The sequence below is a fragment of the Crocodylus porosus genome, unplaced genomic scaffold, assembly GCF_001723895.1.
Source record: "Crocodylus porosus isolate Cpor-Errol unplaced genomic scaffold, CroPor_comp1, whole genome shotgun sequence".
NCBI classification, from domain to species: domain Eukaryota; kingdom Metazoa; phylum Chordata; order Crocodylia; family Crocodylidae; genus Crocodylus; species Crocodylus porosus.
This window is the reverse complement of record NW_017728886.1, coordinates 3,247,482-3,263,952: the sequence shown is the minus strand read 5'-3', so window position 1 is coordinate 3,263,952 and position 16,471 is coordinate 3,247,482. Positions and strand designations below refer to the sequence as shown.

The 16,471-nt window shown below is 52.1% G+C and overlaps 1 protein-coding gene across 1 annotated transcript in view; it reads right to left on the bottom strand.

The window, feature by feature from the left end:
* ZBTB47 (zinc finger and BTB domain containing 47) overlaps positions 1-16,471 on the bottom strand; it is an 87,223-nt gene that overhangs the window by 28,914 nt on the left and 41,838 nt on the right. Inside the window, exon 2 of the mRNA XM_019529235.1 lies at positions 6,410-7,801. Coding sequence (XP_019384780.1) covers positions 6,410-7,801 — 1,392 coding nt within the window. The remainder of the gene's footprint in view (positions 1-6,409; positions 7,802-16,471) is intronic.

Below are 16,471 nucleotides of genomic sequence, written 5' to 3'. Positions count from 1 at the left end.
GGTTCAAGCACCTACATTGAACACCTTCAAGAGTAAATTGGATGCTTATCTTGCTGGGATCCTATGACCCCAGCTGACTTCCTGCCCTTGGGCAGGGGGCTGGGCTCGATGATCTCCCGAGGTCCCTTCCAGCCCTGATGTCTATGAAATCTAAGAGAGGTCAGGGCTGCTGTGATGAACATCGCCTCTGCTTCTTAGTTGATCAGATCCCTCCACTTCCCACTTCCCCATTCAAGGCTTGGATGGGCCAGAAGATGAATGGGATCCGATTTAGCCAGTACACGCAGGGGAAGACCTCCAAGGCTAGCTGCGGATGCTGAAGGGAGCAACGTCTTACTAGAGGAGGGTGAACAATGGAGAACAGCAACTCTGAAGCATCACATTTTGTTTTCACCAAAGGAGCTCAAATTTTGGGGTGGTTTTTTTTTTAACCTCTTAAAATGAAATCAAAGGGAAATTTAGAGCAAAAAAAAAAAAAAGGAAGTTTCTTACAAAAAAAAAAGCTGTTTGGATTAAAAACTTGTCTGTTTTTTTCAAATTTTGTTTTGTGGTTTTTCCAGAAAATGTTCGTATTGGAGGGAAAACAGCACAAAGACAGAGATGTGGGGGTTGCCAGAACTGCATTTTCCTCCGAAAAAAAGAAACCTGGGGGGAAGTTTTCTTCTTCTCAGCTCTACACATTACAGCCTAAGCCAAAGCCTCGACATCGGGATGCTGTGCTGGTCCGAAGGGAACGCGGGCAGTGCAGATCATCCCCTGGCACTTGCTGTAACGATGGGCTGGTTAAATCAAGGAGCCCAAGTACCGCTCAGCAATGCCGATCTCGTTCTACCAAGTCCGGGTCTTGCTTGGGCAGTCGGTGGAGAACTGCGCCCCATTTTCCACCCGAGCCACTGAGACCATTGCTATGGTCATTGCTATAACTCCGGGGTCAATTTGGGTTTGGCATCCGACACACGCACTGCTTCAGCTCCCTTTCCCAATACCCTCCCCAAGCTTGTAGCCCACGGTAGTGGTCCTATACTACATGCTGACACCAAACTCACCTGCCTGACCACTGGGTTTTTGGTTCCCTTCCTGAATACAAACCCTCCTTCGAGAGCTCCCTGACCGTCACAGGCTGGCGAGTGCAGATCTTGGCCCTTCCCCAATCTGCAGCTCCCAGCTCTCACCAGTCTCTTCTCCTCCTGGCACCTCCCACAGAAGTAACGTGGCGTAGGGACCCACGGTGTACATGTCCTCGTGGATAATCTGTGGCACGTCACCGGTATCAACATTCAGCCACAATAGCACAGTGAGGCAGAGTGGCACCATCCACATTATATAGCCGAGAAAACAACACAGAGAAATTAAGCTTAAAATTGTGCAAAAAACACTGGTGACTTTTGGGTGTCTGATTCGAGACGCATGGAGCCCAATTCTTCTGTGTCCTTAGCATCACGTACCAGCACATGCATTCAAAAAACACAGCTCTCGGCTTGCAAGACCCTTGGGCAAGTCATGCCTCAGGTGTCTGAAGAGGGACGCCTGCAACGTGAGGCTGCGCAGTGGTCACCTGGAAAAATGCAGCCGTCAGCGACTTGTCCAGCAACACGCAGAAACCCTGGGGCAGAAGGAAGGACAGAAACCTGGCAACTTCCAGCTGCTTTAATCGTGAGACGATCCTTTCCTCTTCCTGCAAGCCCCTACCTCATTCACGTCGTACCTCCTGACTTCCGGCTTTCTTAGAGACAAGAGCATCCTCAGCCACTCAATTCTAATTCACTCCCTGAGCACCAGCCAAACTCCTCGTGCTATTCAAGAAAACATGTTTCATTAAAAAAAATGAATAAAGGATAAATTTTTGCCAACCAGCTCCTCTCTTGGTCTTACTTCTTGCAAGATACCTGCACTTGCCACGAGATGGCAGAACCACAACATGCAGGGACCAAAGAGCCCAACACCTCCAAACCCAACGCCTGCCCTTCAGACACATGGCAATAGCAAACCGCTATTATTATTCCCAAAGGTCCAAGGACAGCACCACTGTAAAACACAGGAAAAGACACTGGATCATATACTCAAACTTACTCATCCTATGAAAAAATAAATGATCATAAACTTTATACAGATTCTTCCTAAATCTCATCAATGCAGATTACAAACTGCAAAAAACAAAAAAACCAAAAAAACCCTGACATCTGTTTGATTAGACAATAAAATAATGCCAAACAAAAATCTTGGATGGGCACAGCGTTTCATATTTAATCATAACTTCAATTTAACTCTACCCAATCAAGGTAGTTGCTTGAAAAAAACTCTCAAAAAAAAGTCACTGACATTTAGGTCGAGGTCAAGCATTTGAGACTTAGGCTGTGTCAGAAGCAAGGTTGCCCACACAACCTTAATTCAGTGTTTTTATGCATGTGGATTATAGCACGGGCTTTAATTACAGGATCGCATACTATTAAAAATAAAACAAAAAATCTGCACAGGCCTCTCCCTCCTCTGATGCACAAGAAAATCTTGCCTGGTGACAAATTAGGCCCATGCACATGAAACTTTAATTCTTGTCTTTCTTAACCTTTAAAAGAGCTTGATTTCAAGCTAGTTTGTCCCTTTAATTTAATTTTTTCGGTGTAATTAGATCTCCAGAAGAAGAGAGGTTTAATCTGTCCGTTAAGTGAACAGATCTGAATATTCAAATTCATGCTGAGTACCATCTTATGCCACGAGTGGTCCCATTGGGTCTCATCCCCAGCCGATATAAACTGATGCGACTCCAGTGGAGACATATAACCATTTAGAGCAGCAGACGCAGCTCAGTAACATCACACGTTCGGAATAGGAAACAGAGGAACTGCATCCGAAGACGGCCCAAATTGTGGGCTACAACAGTGGAAGATCTTCACCAAGAACAGCCCCTCGTTTTTTAAATCCCAAATGACCCATGCTCAAACCTGCATCCTTCATTCATCACTTGCAGAGCCACCGACATAACACTGCTTATCACCAATATCCTATTTATGCTTCTGGCGAGCCAGTCTCATCTGAAGTTCCCTGCGCTCCTGTACTTCCTGCATCTTTTGCGCCAACTCCCTCATTAGCCTTCGTCACAGGAGGCCAAGAGCACCAATTATAAGTGGCTTCGCCACCCTTAGCTCCTGCAGCTATAATTTTAGGAATACGCCACAAAAGATCAGAGCTGGATTAATTAAAAAAAAAAAAAAATGCTGCAGCACCGGAAGGATAATTTGAGGCCATCTAGAAAATTGTTATTATTTTATTGGCAATGACAGCATCATACAAATCAGTCCAGTGAAGATTAGAAGATTAGCTGGAGGATTTTAAAAGAACGTGCCGTTTTATGGCTTAGCCAATAAGACTGCAGCATACTCAACGAACGAATCTCTTCCTGGCTCCCGATTGGTTCAGGTCACCTTGGAATGTCAGAAAGCGGCAGCCGGCCAATAAATGACTCTGATTCTGATCCAGCCAATGAAAGACTTGTCTTTAGTAGGAAAGTTGCATTGGTTTAACTGAATTCATTTTACAATTCAAATCAGGTCTCATTAAACTAGCACAAACCCCTGAAGATGAGCAGACTCTAAACCGATGGAAGCGAGGATTAATTTAATTTGGATTAAGCTTAATTTGGAAGTTTGCTGACAAAATTAAATGAGGGAGAGCCAAGATCAAAACTATCTCGGCTCGCGTCAGCAAATCCCCAACTTAAGCTAAACCGATTTAAGTGAGCCCTAAACCTGTTAAATGAGGAGCAATGGTCTCAAGTTGCAGCAAGAGAAATTTAGGTTAGAGATTAGGAAGAACTCTCCCACCAGGAGGGTAGTAAAACACTGGTGCAGGTTACCCAGAGACGTGGTAGACTCTCCATCCTTGGAGGTGTTTAAGGCCCAGCTACACAAAGCCCTGGCTGGGATGATGTAGCTGGGGCTGGTCCTGCTTTGAGTAGGGGGATGGACTAGATGTGACCTCCAGAGGTCCCTTCAACCTGCATTTTCTGTGATTTTTCTATGATTCTAACCCAACTGACATAAATCTGTATGAGGAGTTTGCACTGCTTTAGGCAGATCAGTTGTTAACATTGATTCAGTTCAAATGGTGCAACTTTCCTACCATACTCGAGACCTAGGACTACCTCGAACCGGAAACACTCGACAAAGCGCGTACCTACAGCGGCATCGTGGATTTTCCAAACTGTGTGCGTTTGGGTAAAACTGAGGATGAACCCGGTTATGAGCTGGGTCGACAGACTGGAAGAAGTTAGCCTGGATTTTTCTGTCCTCCATTTAATAACTGAACTCCCTGGTCAGCTTTGCTCACCGTTACGATGCTGCCACCCAAGCCCCTTGCTATGCAGACTTGGCCACGGTGTGCAGGATCGGGGACGGGGAGGGCACATGCCTTGTGCTCTCAGGAGAGCAGCGCCCTGAAGCAAGAAACCCAGGTCCCTTGACTCCTGCCGGCTCCACTTCCATTTTGAACAGCAGCCCGTGGACGGACACGGCGACCGCCGGGCTGCACTTGCGCCTCCCCCAGCAGCTGGCACTGCAGCTTCACCGTGGCACAGGAAACGTCAGACCAGCGCCCCTGAGCTGTCTAATGGCACAGCCATGGGTCTGCAGAGCCACCGCTGGACCGGACTTTAAACTAGCCCATCTGTTAGGCATCGCACAGCCTTACGTTGATCCCCCAGCTCCCTCCGCAATGCCCTCTCTGTGCCCACCTGGCTTCAGGTGCCGTGACAATGCTCTCCACCCGAGGGCCAGTCTTTTCCTCTCCACTATAAACCTCTTTTCAGCGATGCTTCGAGGCATGGAGCTCCCAAGATGCCCCTCGTCCAACCCCCTGATTCAGGTTTTTTTCCAGCCGCTCCCACTGGCGAGTCCAGAATTGCAGGGACAACCCCTCGCTCTGGCCTTCAGTCTGGGATGCCTGGACAGCACCCAGCTCAGCCTGCTCTTGGTGCAGACACATGGCTCTGCAAGTGGTAGGTTTCCAAGCCCTGCCGTAGACAAGGGACTCTGGGGGCACTCAGCAGTGGGGGGCGGGGTCAGTGGCACTTGCAGAGAGAAGCAGCATTGGCGTCTAGCATCTGCCCGTGCCCCCACTGGGACCTCGAAAGGCTGCTGACCACTGCCCCAGAGCAGTAGCTCTGCACACTGCAGTAACCTTACCAGGCGTGCATCACAACACCATTTCTCTATTGCTTAAAAGCGAGGAGGATGCAGATGAACAGCCTGAAGTTGCAGCAAGATTTAGATTCGGTATCAAGAACAATTTCTGCCCCGTTCGAGCAGAGAGGCAGTGGAACAGACACCCAGGGAAATGGTGCACTCTCCACGACTGGAGGTGTTCGAGAAGAGGCTGGACAGCCACTGGGCAGGGATGATCTAGGAGGAGCTGTGTCTGTTTGTTTTTCTGTGAGTATTTCCCACGGATCTGGGCTTTGCTGCTCATGACATGGATCCAGGAGGGAATTCTTCCCCCTTCTGCTGCAACGTGTGTCAAGGGGTTTAAGCCATCCCTCGGAGGCATTAGGTGTTGGCTACAGCCAAGGCTGGCGATCATGACCGAAGCATGCTAGTGCTCCTACTGGGACCTAAAAAGTCAGAGGTTGCTGGGTAGAGAGCTCAGGGCCAGGCCCATCGCTACATTTGGGGTCAGGAAGGAATTTTTCTCTATGGCCAGACTGGTACAGATAGCGGGGAGTTTTGCCTTCCTCTGTAGGGGAGGGGCATGGCGCTCTACTAAGGATCTCTCGCCTGTATTTTAACGACCCGCACAGTGGCAGGACATTAGCCACCGCGGTCCCCTGGCTTGACCTGTGACCGATTACACTGTTACGTCGTGCGGTCGTGTCAGGGTCGACAGCGTGGTTTTGCTACGAGGTTAGACAATGCACTTGTAGGGGGTGGTTTAGACAGGGACGGTCCTGCTTCAGGCAGGGGGTTGGGCTAGATGACGTCTGCGGATCCCTTCCAGCTCTGCGCTGTTTCTTGTTGTTGCCTCAAGGCATCAGACAGCCTCATTATCTCTCCCCTCTGCATTCAGAGGATCAAGATGCTTCGGGGTGTGGGAAGGTGAAGCAAGAGCTGCTTCCCCTTGAGCACCAGGGAGCTGCTCACGGACCCTGCTCCCCTAAGCAGCCACCACTGCAAGGTACCTGTAGCACCCCGCCTAGCTCTGACGGACCAGCCCCACATCCAAGGTCTGCATAACTCAGCATCCCACACAGCGCTCTCCCAGGCCCCAAGTACCCCCAGCCTCACATCTGGCTCTGCACGGAGAGCCCCAGCCCCACTAACAGCGTCACCCAGGCCCACAAGAAGCCCCCAGGCCCGAGTCCCATGGGCAGGATACCGGGCGGCCCAGTGCGCCCCGTTGCCGTCGGCAATGCCCAGCTCACCTGGATGTTTTTCTCGCAGTCCGTCTGGTGGTGCAGCAGCAGCTCGCTCTCCAGCAGGAAGCGTTTGCCACACTTGTCGCAAATCTGCATCCGGCTGTGGGTCACGTTCATGTGCTTCTCCAGGTACCAGCGGTTGTTGAAGACCCGCGGGCATTTCTTGCAGGGGTAGTGCTGCTTCTCTTCCAGCTTGACCTTCTGGCCCAGCCCGTCCTGCTCCTTTTTCCTCTTCCTCCCACGCTGGCCCTCCTCCTCTTCCTCCTCTTCGTCTTCCACCTTGGTCACCTCTTGGGAGGAGGCAGACACAGCCGGTTTGGTGGCTTTGGATGCCCTGCTCCCCCGGCGGGGCGGCACAGTCTTTTCCCTTTTTACTTCGGGCGCCTCCTCTTCATCGTCCTCTTCCTCCTCTTCTTCTGTGGTTTCCTCCAAGTCTTCCTCCTCGCTATGCTCTTCCTCCTCCTCCTCCCCCACTTCGGCATCCTCCTCCTCTTCCTCTTCCTCCTCCCCTTCCTCATTCTCCTCCTCCCCATCCTCCTCGGTGTCATGCCCATCCCCATCAGGCCGGCTGATCACTGCAGCGGCTTCACTGGGGCTCGGCTTCCCTTCCAACCCCTTGGAGACGTTGAGAGTCTGGTTGTTGAGGTTCACCTCCACAATGATCTGCTCCCGGTTGTAGCCCTGGCTGTCTGGGTCCTCCTCAGAGTCCTCCCCCTCCATCTTGCAAACGGCAGCTGGGCCTCCATCGTTCTCCTCCTTGTAGTACTGTTTGGGGGGCATGGCGGGGAGGTGCTGGTTGCTGCCGCTGCCAGCCCGGTCCTCTACGCGCACGGAGTAGGGATCGTTGCCTTCCCGGGCATAGATCTTGGGGTGCGGGGAATCCACCTCTTGCTTGATCTCGCAGTAGTACTGAGGGGGGACAGTGCTGCTGCAGCTGTCAGGGGGCAGGGCCATGTCGCTGGCCATGGCCAAGCTGAGCGACCTGGTGTTGATGAGATCCTGGCAAGAGGAAGCGATGTTATTCATCTGCAGCACGGCGGCGGCATTCAGGACGTCCTGCACATTGCAGGAGTTCACCAGGAGCTTGGAGGTGTAGATGAAGTTGAGGATCTGCTGGAAGCCCTGGGAGGTGAGGGCCTCCAGCGAGAGCTCGACCCGCTGCAGCTGCTTGTTCTGGGTGAAGAGGGAGTGGAAGAACTGGCTGTAGGCGGCAAGGACCCCTTTGTGGGCAGGGAAGATGCTCTTCTGCTGCACCAGGACAATGTCCACGTCGCACAGGTCTGGCTGAAACAGGCGCTGCTCGTTCAGTCTGTCCATCAAACAGGTAAAGTGGAGTGCTACATCCTCCACCAAGGAGTATTCAGTGGAAGGGTAGTCAGTCGTCTTTTCAACTATCAGCTGCGGGGAGAGAGAGGAGACGAGAATTCAGAACCAAGAGCCTCCTCCTTGTCTGGCGCAGCCCCCCACCCAGACACCAAGGGAGGCTGTCTGACCTAGTAGTCACAGCACTTGATCTAGTGGCAGGACCCACAGCGGCTGGTGACCTTCCTCTGCTCGGGTCCTGGACCCAGCCACTTCCTTCTCACAACCGGGCAGAGGAGACAATATTTGCCTACTTCCATGCAGGGATCTCAAACCAAGGTCCCATGCCTAAATTTTATCACCGTTTCCCTTTTATTCCCCCCCGCCGGTGGTCTTTGACCTGAAACAGGATGACCCTGGACTCAGCTGGGTCATTTCTATGGGGTGGACCTGAAGCCCTTGGACCTAAAAGCACCAGCTCTTGCTCAATGTCGAAGACTAGGCACCACGAGGTGAAAAGCCCCGGCTGACTCCCAGCTCCTTACACAATTCAGCTGCTGACAAGAAGTCAAGGAGGCGAATCTCAGCTATACCTGCAGCTCCCAATCTTTCCATGGAAGCCTGACTTTTACACCTGAATTTCCCCAGGTCTCACACCCTCCATTTGCCAATGCTGTGACCTCCCCCCAACAAGCTTGGGGCAAGATGGGAACCACCATTCTACACCATCACCAACCTACACCATTCACCTCGAGAGGAGTTCAGGAGTGGGCCTACCTATATAGATGCTCACTACAAGCAACACGCACGGTGTTGGTGCATCAGGTTAGCCGGGTTGAAACCACCAACCCTCCATCTCCATGGACATTGAGCAATGCAAATACAGGGGAAAGCTTCCAGCTGCTATGCCGCGTGGCTGGATTTGATCAGAGCGGGAAAGGCTCGAATGATCACTCAAAACTGATGTGCAAAGTACCGAAAGAATAAATCCAGAACGAGACCGGAAAGGGACAGGGAGCCATCACATGCAGTGCAAGACCGATCCAGCAGCCTTCAAGCCTTCTCCTTTGTTTGTGCAAACTAAATAGCAAGATCTGTGTTTTAGGGTCTGGTTATATACCCCGCGTACAGGCGCGCGCACACTCCAGAATACAAAAACCCTCCCCAAGATCACATGGGTACCCGCTCCAGAAATCAGTGTTTAAGTAAAGACTTCATTGGCAAAAAAAATGCCAGCAAGGAAAGCTATTCTTTCCAGCTTTACTATCCAGGTAGCACAGAGGAAAGGTAGATATCTCCTTACTGTTTCAGCAAGTTCTTTATGTGCGTTTTGGTGACCACCCACATGCCAGTCAGGCAGACTGTCACCGCACAATGCAAATAGGCAACCTGTCGGTGCACTCCTTTTCTGCTACCATTTACCGATCTGACTGAATTACACCAGAAAGCCAGAATCCCATTTTAATGCTAGGATCTCATGTCAGTGGTGGGGAAAACTGAGGTGCAGACAACTACGCGACTTGTACACGGTCATGCAAGGAGGTCAAAGCAAAGCCGCAAAGATCTCACACACGTCCCTGCTTTCAGGCACAATGCTACCATATTACCCCTTTTCTGCCCTTATAACCTCATCAAGCACCCTCCTATGCTGAAAAGCTTAAAACCTCTCCGCACGAGGCAGCAGCAACTCTGGAATAAGACAAGGTGTGAATCCATACTTTTAATCTGGAACAAAAGCATCCACATGAGAAGCTATTCAAGAATTGCTGCTGCAGCACGGTTCATTTCCCAGCAACTTTTCTGGGCCGCTTCCCTCTGTAAATGAGCCTGCAATGAAGTTCCCTGTTTTTCCAGTATTTGCATACGTCTAGGCGACGTGCTGTAACAACGCCGGCGGCTACAGCTGCCCAGGTTTGCCAGGACCAGTGGCAGATCCCTCTCGGGGCAGACACTCACAGGGACCAGACAACGCACCTTGCCCTGCAGGGTGCTGGGCATCTGGTTGGAGAAGGGCAGAAATCAGCAAGGGGATGACACGTTTCAATGCCTCTCTTGGCACTCGGTGCTGGCTTTCTGCCCTGTGGGACCCGAGAGCCTAGGCGCTAGCTGCGCCGACAAAGGCAGGACCAGAGCTGCATGGTTTGGCGGTGGGTCCCTGGGGGGAATTCACACCCTGCTCTGCAACAGCCCCCATCAAATCCCTGCAACCCTCTGCCTCCCAGGCCCCCCAAGCACCCACAAGCAACCTGCCACAGCTCAACGTTTCAGACCTGTGGAGGAAAGTGGCTTACAGGCACCTCCATACTTCCCAGAGGACCAATGGTTTGCATCCCGTGGGTACCGGCTGTCAGCATCCTTTCCTGGGGGAGGCTTTGTAACTTTGCGATCATGTTTTCAGCTGCTGCCTAAAAACACACAGACCCCACAACTCTGCCCCGCAATCCCTGCCTCAGTCCCCGTGGACTTTGGCTAAGCTAGTGTCCATCTTTTAGAGGGATGTCAAATCCTCATTTACAGACTCCAGGAGCTGGCACATCCCCGCTGAACTACTCCAAGGGCGACAAGCCTTCCCAGGCACTAGGTCAACGAAGTGCTGACACCGAAAGGGTCACAGGAAACAGGAAAACACGCTGCTGGTTGGACAGCAGCACATCACGTCGGTAGCTCCATGCCCAGCCTGCACTATAAAAGGGGAAAGGGGAGGGGGAAACAGGCTTGGAGAACCGCCCCGTCCCCAAAAGTGGATCCTCCCTTTTCATCCAACCCCTTCAGATCAGAGCGAGGGCATGCCTCCTGGCACGGCACCCTGGGAACCGTTCGCCCCGTGTCCGGCCATGCCACTCGTGTACGGCGGAGGGGACGTGGACACGGGAGAAGAGGAAAGGGGCAAGGTGAGAAAACAGACCGGGCTCTCATCCTCCATCTGGGCTTACTGCACCTTTTAGGGAGGGAAGAGAGTGATCTCATAGCACAGGTCCCTACCGCTGGGAGTTACCAGGCATCACTGGGGCACACCGAGGAGAACGGGGCCTGCTCTCTGGGTTCACCCTTCGAGGCATAGGCCAAACCCGCTGCAGACCACAGGCCCAGCTCTCGCTGCACCCTGGACCATGGGACTCCTTTCCGCTTCAAGTCCGAGGCACGTGCCTTCTCCAGCCTGCGTAACACAGTAACCCAAATACTTGCAAAAAACCCGTGAAGCAGCCCTACAAGCCGCCCCGCTGCACGTGACCCTTCTCGGAGGACAGAGCTCGTGACGGGCGCAACCCGTGCTGCCTCACTGCTGCAAGGCACCGCACGTGTCCGTGACAAGCTCAGGGTAAGAGCTTCCAAAAATCAACCCAGAGGCCATTATTTTATCGCCCAAGTGGTGCCAAGGGGCCACGAGAGGCACGTGGGAATTGGGACCAGGCTGATTACAGAGTCAGAGGGATGCAGGGCTGGAAGACACTGCTGGAAAACACAGCTAGTCCAGCCCCCTGTCATCACCACCCATATAAATCCAGGTTTAACCTATGAACTAAAACTACACAATCAACCTGATCACAAACCCACATGGGATGGCACCTAGCCGGCCACATGTAAAGCAGAGAGATGCAAGGGTCAGTGTCCTGCTGCTACAAGGGTTGTTAAAATATGCCCCCCCACTTCAGAGGAAGGCAAACCCCCACCCCAGTCTACAACCACCTGGACGTCAGAGGTGCCAGGCTCTGCAGGTGCCGTTTTCTCCCCAGCGAGGAACGAATGGCTCCCCCGTGGGATTTTGGGGTTCAGCACATTGCACACATCTTGCATCCAGTCACCAGAGAGCCGGCGTGCAGACCATATCGATCACCAGACCGTCGGCAGGGACCAACAGGCACATTAAAAGCCAAGAACTGGAATTCACAGTTAGGGGGGAGAAGAAAAACCCTGGCAGTCAATTTGGCTTCGTGCCTCAAACCACAAAAGGACCTAAATTAGCATGTCAGCTTGTAATGATTTCAGCTGCTACTTAGCATCTCTTAGCTTAACATCATCGAAACCTCAGCCGCGCGCCGCGTGGTGGGCAGCAGGAAGGGCAGGCTGCACAAGGAGCTGGAGCTAGATCCCTGGGCCCATTGCTTCCAGGGAAAAGACAGCTATGGGTCTGCCCTCACTGAGAATTTGCTTTGTATGCCTGGGAAAAAAACTCTTTCAATATAACCTCGGGTGGAACCAAAGCAAAAACTGGCGACACCTGTAAAAACTCACCTGCAGGCACTTGCTGAGGGTACAGACGTGATTACTAGGCAGTCGTTAACCCTGGACTTTACCCTGCAGTAAATTTAGCCTGTCATAAGGAGCCGGCACAACGCGCCATCCAAAATTCCCTGCCTGCAGTAGGCACTATTGCAGCACGGAGCCACGAGATGGTGAGAAAACCAGATTACTTTGGGCAGATCCCTATCCCAGAATCAAGCAGATCAATGGAGCAGACAAATCATAAGATAAACGGGGAAGCAGGGCTGGAAGGGACCTCACGAGGGCATCTGGTCCAACCCCCTGCTCAAGGCAGGACCATCCCTGGTTAAACCAGCCCAGCCAGGTGACATAGCCCAAGTAACTCCCCCACAGAGAAAGATTACTACATAATTTTCACGGGGTAACTTGGCTCTGGATTGAGGTAATCTACTGTGAACGGTGCTGTACATTACACTTTTACTGGGTAGCCAGTCACCTGTCACCTCTCTGATGACATTTTTGCTGGGTAGGTGCATCTGCACCGTTAATCTGGTATAAGGGAGCCTTGTTTCAGTTTAGGACGAAGAGGTGGGCTGCTGTTGCACCCAAGGGGCTCTCAACTCCTACTGCAACACGGATCAAAAAACCACAGCAAGTACAATGAGATTAGCTCTGTGCCTTGGCAGTCAGGTCATCAGGCTGGCCAACAGAAGAGACAGGCGCAAGGGTATGCGCATGCAAAGTCGTCCTATATCACGCATCTTTTATACACGTGTAAGTAAGTACACACCGAGCCAACCATAAACTGTTGCGCAGTTACTTACATAAGCAAGGGCCCGATCATGCATTTACAAACTAATCAATGCACCAGCCATGTCAAACTTGCCTCCTAATTACGTGGTATTAGGTACCTACATTATCTTTGCGTCCTAAATCATGGTACGCCATCACTTTAAACTTGCTTCTTGCAGTCCTGGTATCCTGCCCAAACTAAGCCATGTCTGCCTGGCGTCTCCAAACCTCCCTAATTCTTTCCAGCCATATATCAAGCCTCCCTCATCAGGTGTAGCAGTTGCCCCACCTGCAGAGATGCAGCTCACCCCCAAATCAACCTCACGCCGCGTCTTTCTCGATTTAACCCTTCCAAATCGGTCCAACAAGGTCAATCGTTGTTATGCTAGTACGACTGGCAAAGCTTTTCTGGGTAACTAAGTCCATGGATACCTTTTTGGCCCAGACTGGCAGGGCATTTGAGCATTTTAGTCTTTAAGCTTACAACACCCCTGTAAGGAACGGAAATCCTATTCACCCGTCTGGCCAATGTGGGGCTATAACATGGTTAAAACTCGGATGGGGCTTCGGGAACCTGGTTTAGGAACATCTCCCGGGGCCAGGCCGGCACGGAGGGAGGAAGGAGGCTATGACTCAAGAAGGCTGCCCAGCAGCTGACACTGCAGCCTGTTAAAAGAGGGACTGGGAAAACAGAGGTCTCTTTTGTCTGAGTCTCTAAGCCTTTTCAGCCCGAAGGGACAAAACCTAAGCCTGCTGGATGACTAAGGCAGCTGGCATACTGTAAAGCTGGCCCAGCAGCCTCAGACACAAGAGCAAGGCAGAGGGGCTGCGTTTCAGCGGTGCTGCCTTGAAAGGGAAGGGAAAGGGGTGCTGGGTTCTGCTCCAAAGGTGTTTCTGCATTTTGTATGTAACAGTCATGGGATAAAATGCATAGCTAGCTCCTGGCCCCCTGCCAACACAAACCAGGGTATTTTCTGAATACCTCCCTATTAGGACTTTGCGAAACTTCAGCAGTGGTTTGGGGCCCGAAACACCGAATCCGAATCGAAACGGAAGGCTCTGAAACGTTTCGGAGAATTTCGGAGCCAGGCTTGCAGGGAAACAAAAGACTAAGGAGAGAGAGGGGGAAGAGGGCAGGAAGAACTGCGCTCATATTGACATCTAGCTCCTGGTTCGATTCCCCAGCTCTCCGATTGCTTCCTCCAGCTCTCCCCAGGGGACGCAGGCCCCTGGATCTGCACACAGGATGACAGCAGACTGCCAAAGCCAGCTGGGGATGGCGGCGGCTCTGAGTTTTTCCCCAGCCCGCAGCAGCAGCCTGCTGAAACCTTGCACGCAGATCCAGGAGCCCACACCCCCCTTTGAACAGCTGGTGGGATACCAGAGAGCTGGGGAATCGAACTAGGAGCTCTGGCTGACAGATGGAGCTGCCCCAGGTCCCATACAGTGCACAGTGCCCCACCGAGCTGTGCTGCACCCACGCCACAGGGCAGCTGCTGCGCTGGGTGCGGCAATCCCCACTGCCACAAGCCCACAAATCACCGCTGCTACAGCCAGTGAGTGTGGGGCTTTTTTTTTTTCTGTGGATGGCAGCATGCTGCCAATGCCAGCTGGACAGTGCCAGCACCTGAGTCTGCCCAGCACAGACCTGGGAAGAGTCCAGTGCTGGCGCTGGCCCCAGCTGGCAGCATGCTGTCATCCCATGCACAGGTCCAGGGGCCCACATCCCCCAGGAGGGCTGCGGGGCTGTGCCAAACTCCCGCCAGGGGGGTTGGGCCCCCGGATCTACGTGCAGGATGACAACATGCGGCCGCTGCCAAAACTGATATTTGTTTTGCTCTGAACAGTTTGAGATGCAGTTTCCCAAAAAACCCTACATCTACCTCCTTGAAACTTGCCAGTTGTCGTGCCCTCAGAAGGGGCTACCATCCCTGCAATTTTCATGTGAATCAGGCAAGAAATGACAAAGTTATAGGCATTTTAGTGATTCCCCATTACAGCCTATGGCCGAAACACTATCAAAACTTGGAAACAAGATTCAGCCAAATCGGAACGGGACAGTGAGTCGAAACACCGAATCCAAAATGAAACATAACCATTTCACACAGCCCTGGACCCTGTATACCCAATACTCTGTACTTCTTCAAACAAAGGACATTGAAAACCCATGCAAAATTGTGGGTTTCCATCTGGTTTAGGAAGTGGACATTGTGGGTGGTACAGGTCGTACCGGGTAGGTTTATTAGAGCCCCACCAAGCCACCAAGGAGCATAACCAACCCTCCAGGCTTCATCCCCTCGCAGATGGCGGTGTTTGGAAAAGGTTTCTCTGAATAGGCTGGTCGCCGTCGGGGACAAGGTACTGGACTGGGTGGGCCCGGGTCCTAATCCAGCTTGGTCAATTTGAGCTTTTACTCCAGCACCGCAGTATCAGGGTTCCCAAAAAAACCCTTCCAGAAGGTCCTGCCACCTTCTCCCAGTCCAAAGACACTGAGGTGGGTCTGCTTTCATGGAGGCACTCCCATCCCAGCTCCCAACAGTGGGAACGCTAGAAGCTTCAGATAGTACAAACCAACCACGATGCCCAGCGAGCGGCATTTCCTCCCAACTCGTGCCACCATGAAGAATGAGATGAGATGGCCCTTAGCAAGAAGGTTCTGGTTTGGCACCGACGGAAATAACAGCGTGGAAGGTAAAAGGCAGCAAGCGGGGTGATTGTCTTGCATTTCCATAGATCAGGATAACTCAGCTTCTCTCTTCAGCAGGGTCAGCGAAACATCGGAACAAATCAATAGCTGCTTCTCCCGCTAATGGAGAACGTGGCAGATGTTACTCAGCTGCACGAGTCAAGTCTGGTTCCCCGAGCCGCCCGTCTGGATGGCGTGGGCTCCCGTATCCATTAAGGTCAGCGGGTGCTCTGCTGCTAATTGGAAGTACATCAGGCCTGACTTCCTCTCCGCTCTCGGACAGAGCTGGTCCTTGCAGCCATCTCTTCCAAGCGCTCAATGCTGCCAATCCAACTCACGTGCCTTTTGAAGGCAATTAGCGCATTACGCTACATGAAGCTGTTTGGCTTGATCATGGTGACTTAAGTTATTCCTTTTTTTTGTTTTTTGTTTTTTTAATTGCTAAGGGGAGAGGCATCACCTGGAAAAATTTAAGTGGCGTAGCTGCTCTGGTGTAGCAGCCCCAGGCAGGAGAACAGAGCAAACTGTCCTTATCTCAAAAGATGAGAGGGCCATCTGCGCTGACCGTCTCCTTGAGCAGTAAAGGTCAAGAGAGCTGAGGAAGAGCCTTACAGCTTTGGGGCAGGGCCTGCAATTATTTGTGCCCAGCAAGAAAGAGCCCCGTCCTAAGAGTCTGCCATTTGACAGAGCGCAGAGCCAGGGCAGCACAGAAGGGAATAAAAAAAAATACTAGGAATAAAAAGTTATTGGACTATGATCCTCTGCCCTGCGCAGCCTGCGGTCAGAGACCCTCACCTCCATCATTCTGGCTCCAGATCCATCCCCTTTGTTCGAGTAATACCACGTCTTATAGAAAGGCAGCCAGTCTTGGCTTAAAAACCTGCAAGTCACAGTGCAAAATCGCCCAGACGTGCAACCTGCCAACTCCGTGCCTGGGGCAGCCGTGGGACCCCTGGGGCAGCGCTGGCTGCCGCAGTGCCGAGCACCGGGATGCCATCGGCTGCTGCTGTATCTGTCCTCTCCCCTTGGTGACATGACTGCAGCCACCGCAGACCGAGTTAAAAGCGGTTTTAAAGCTCTGCTCT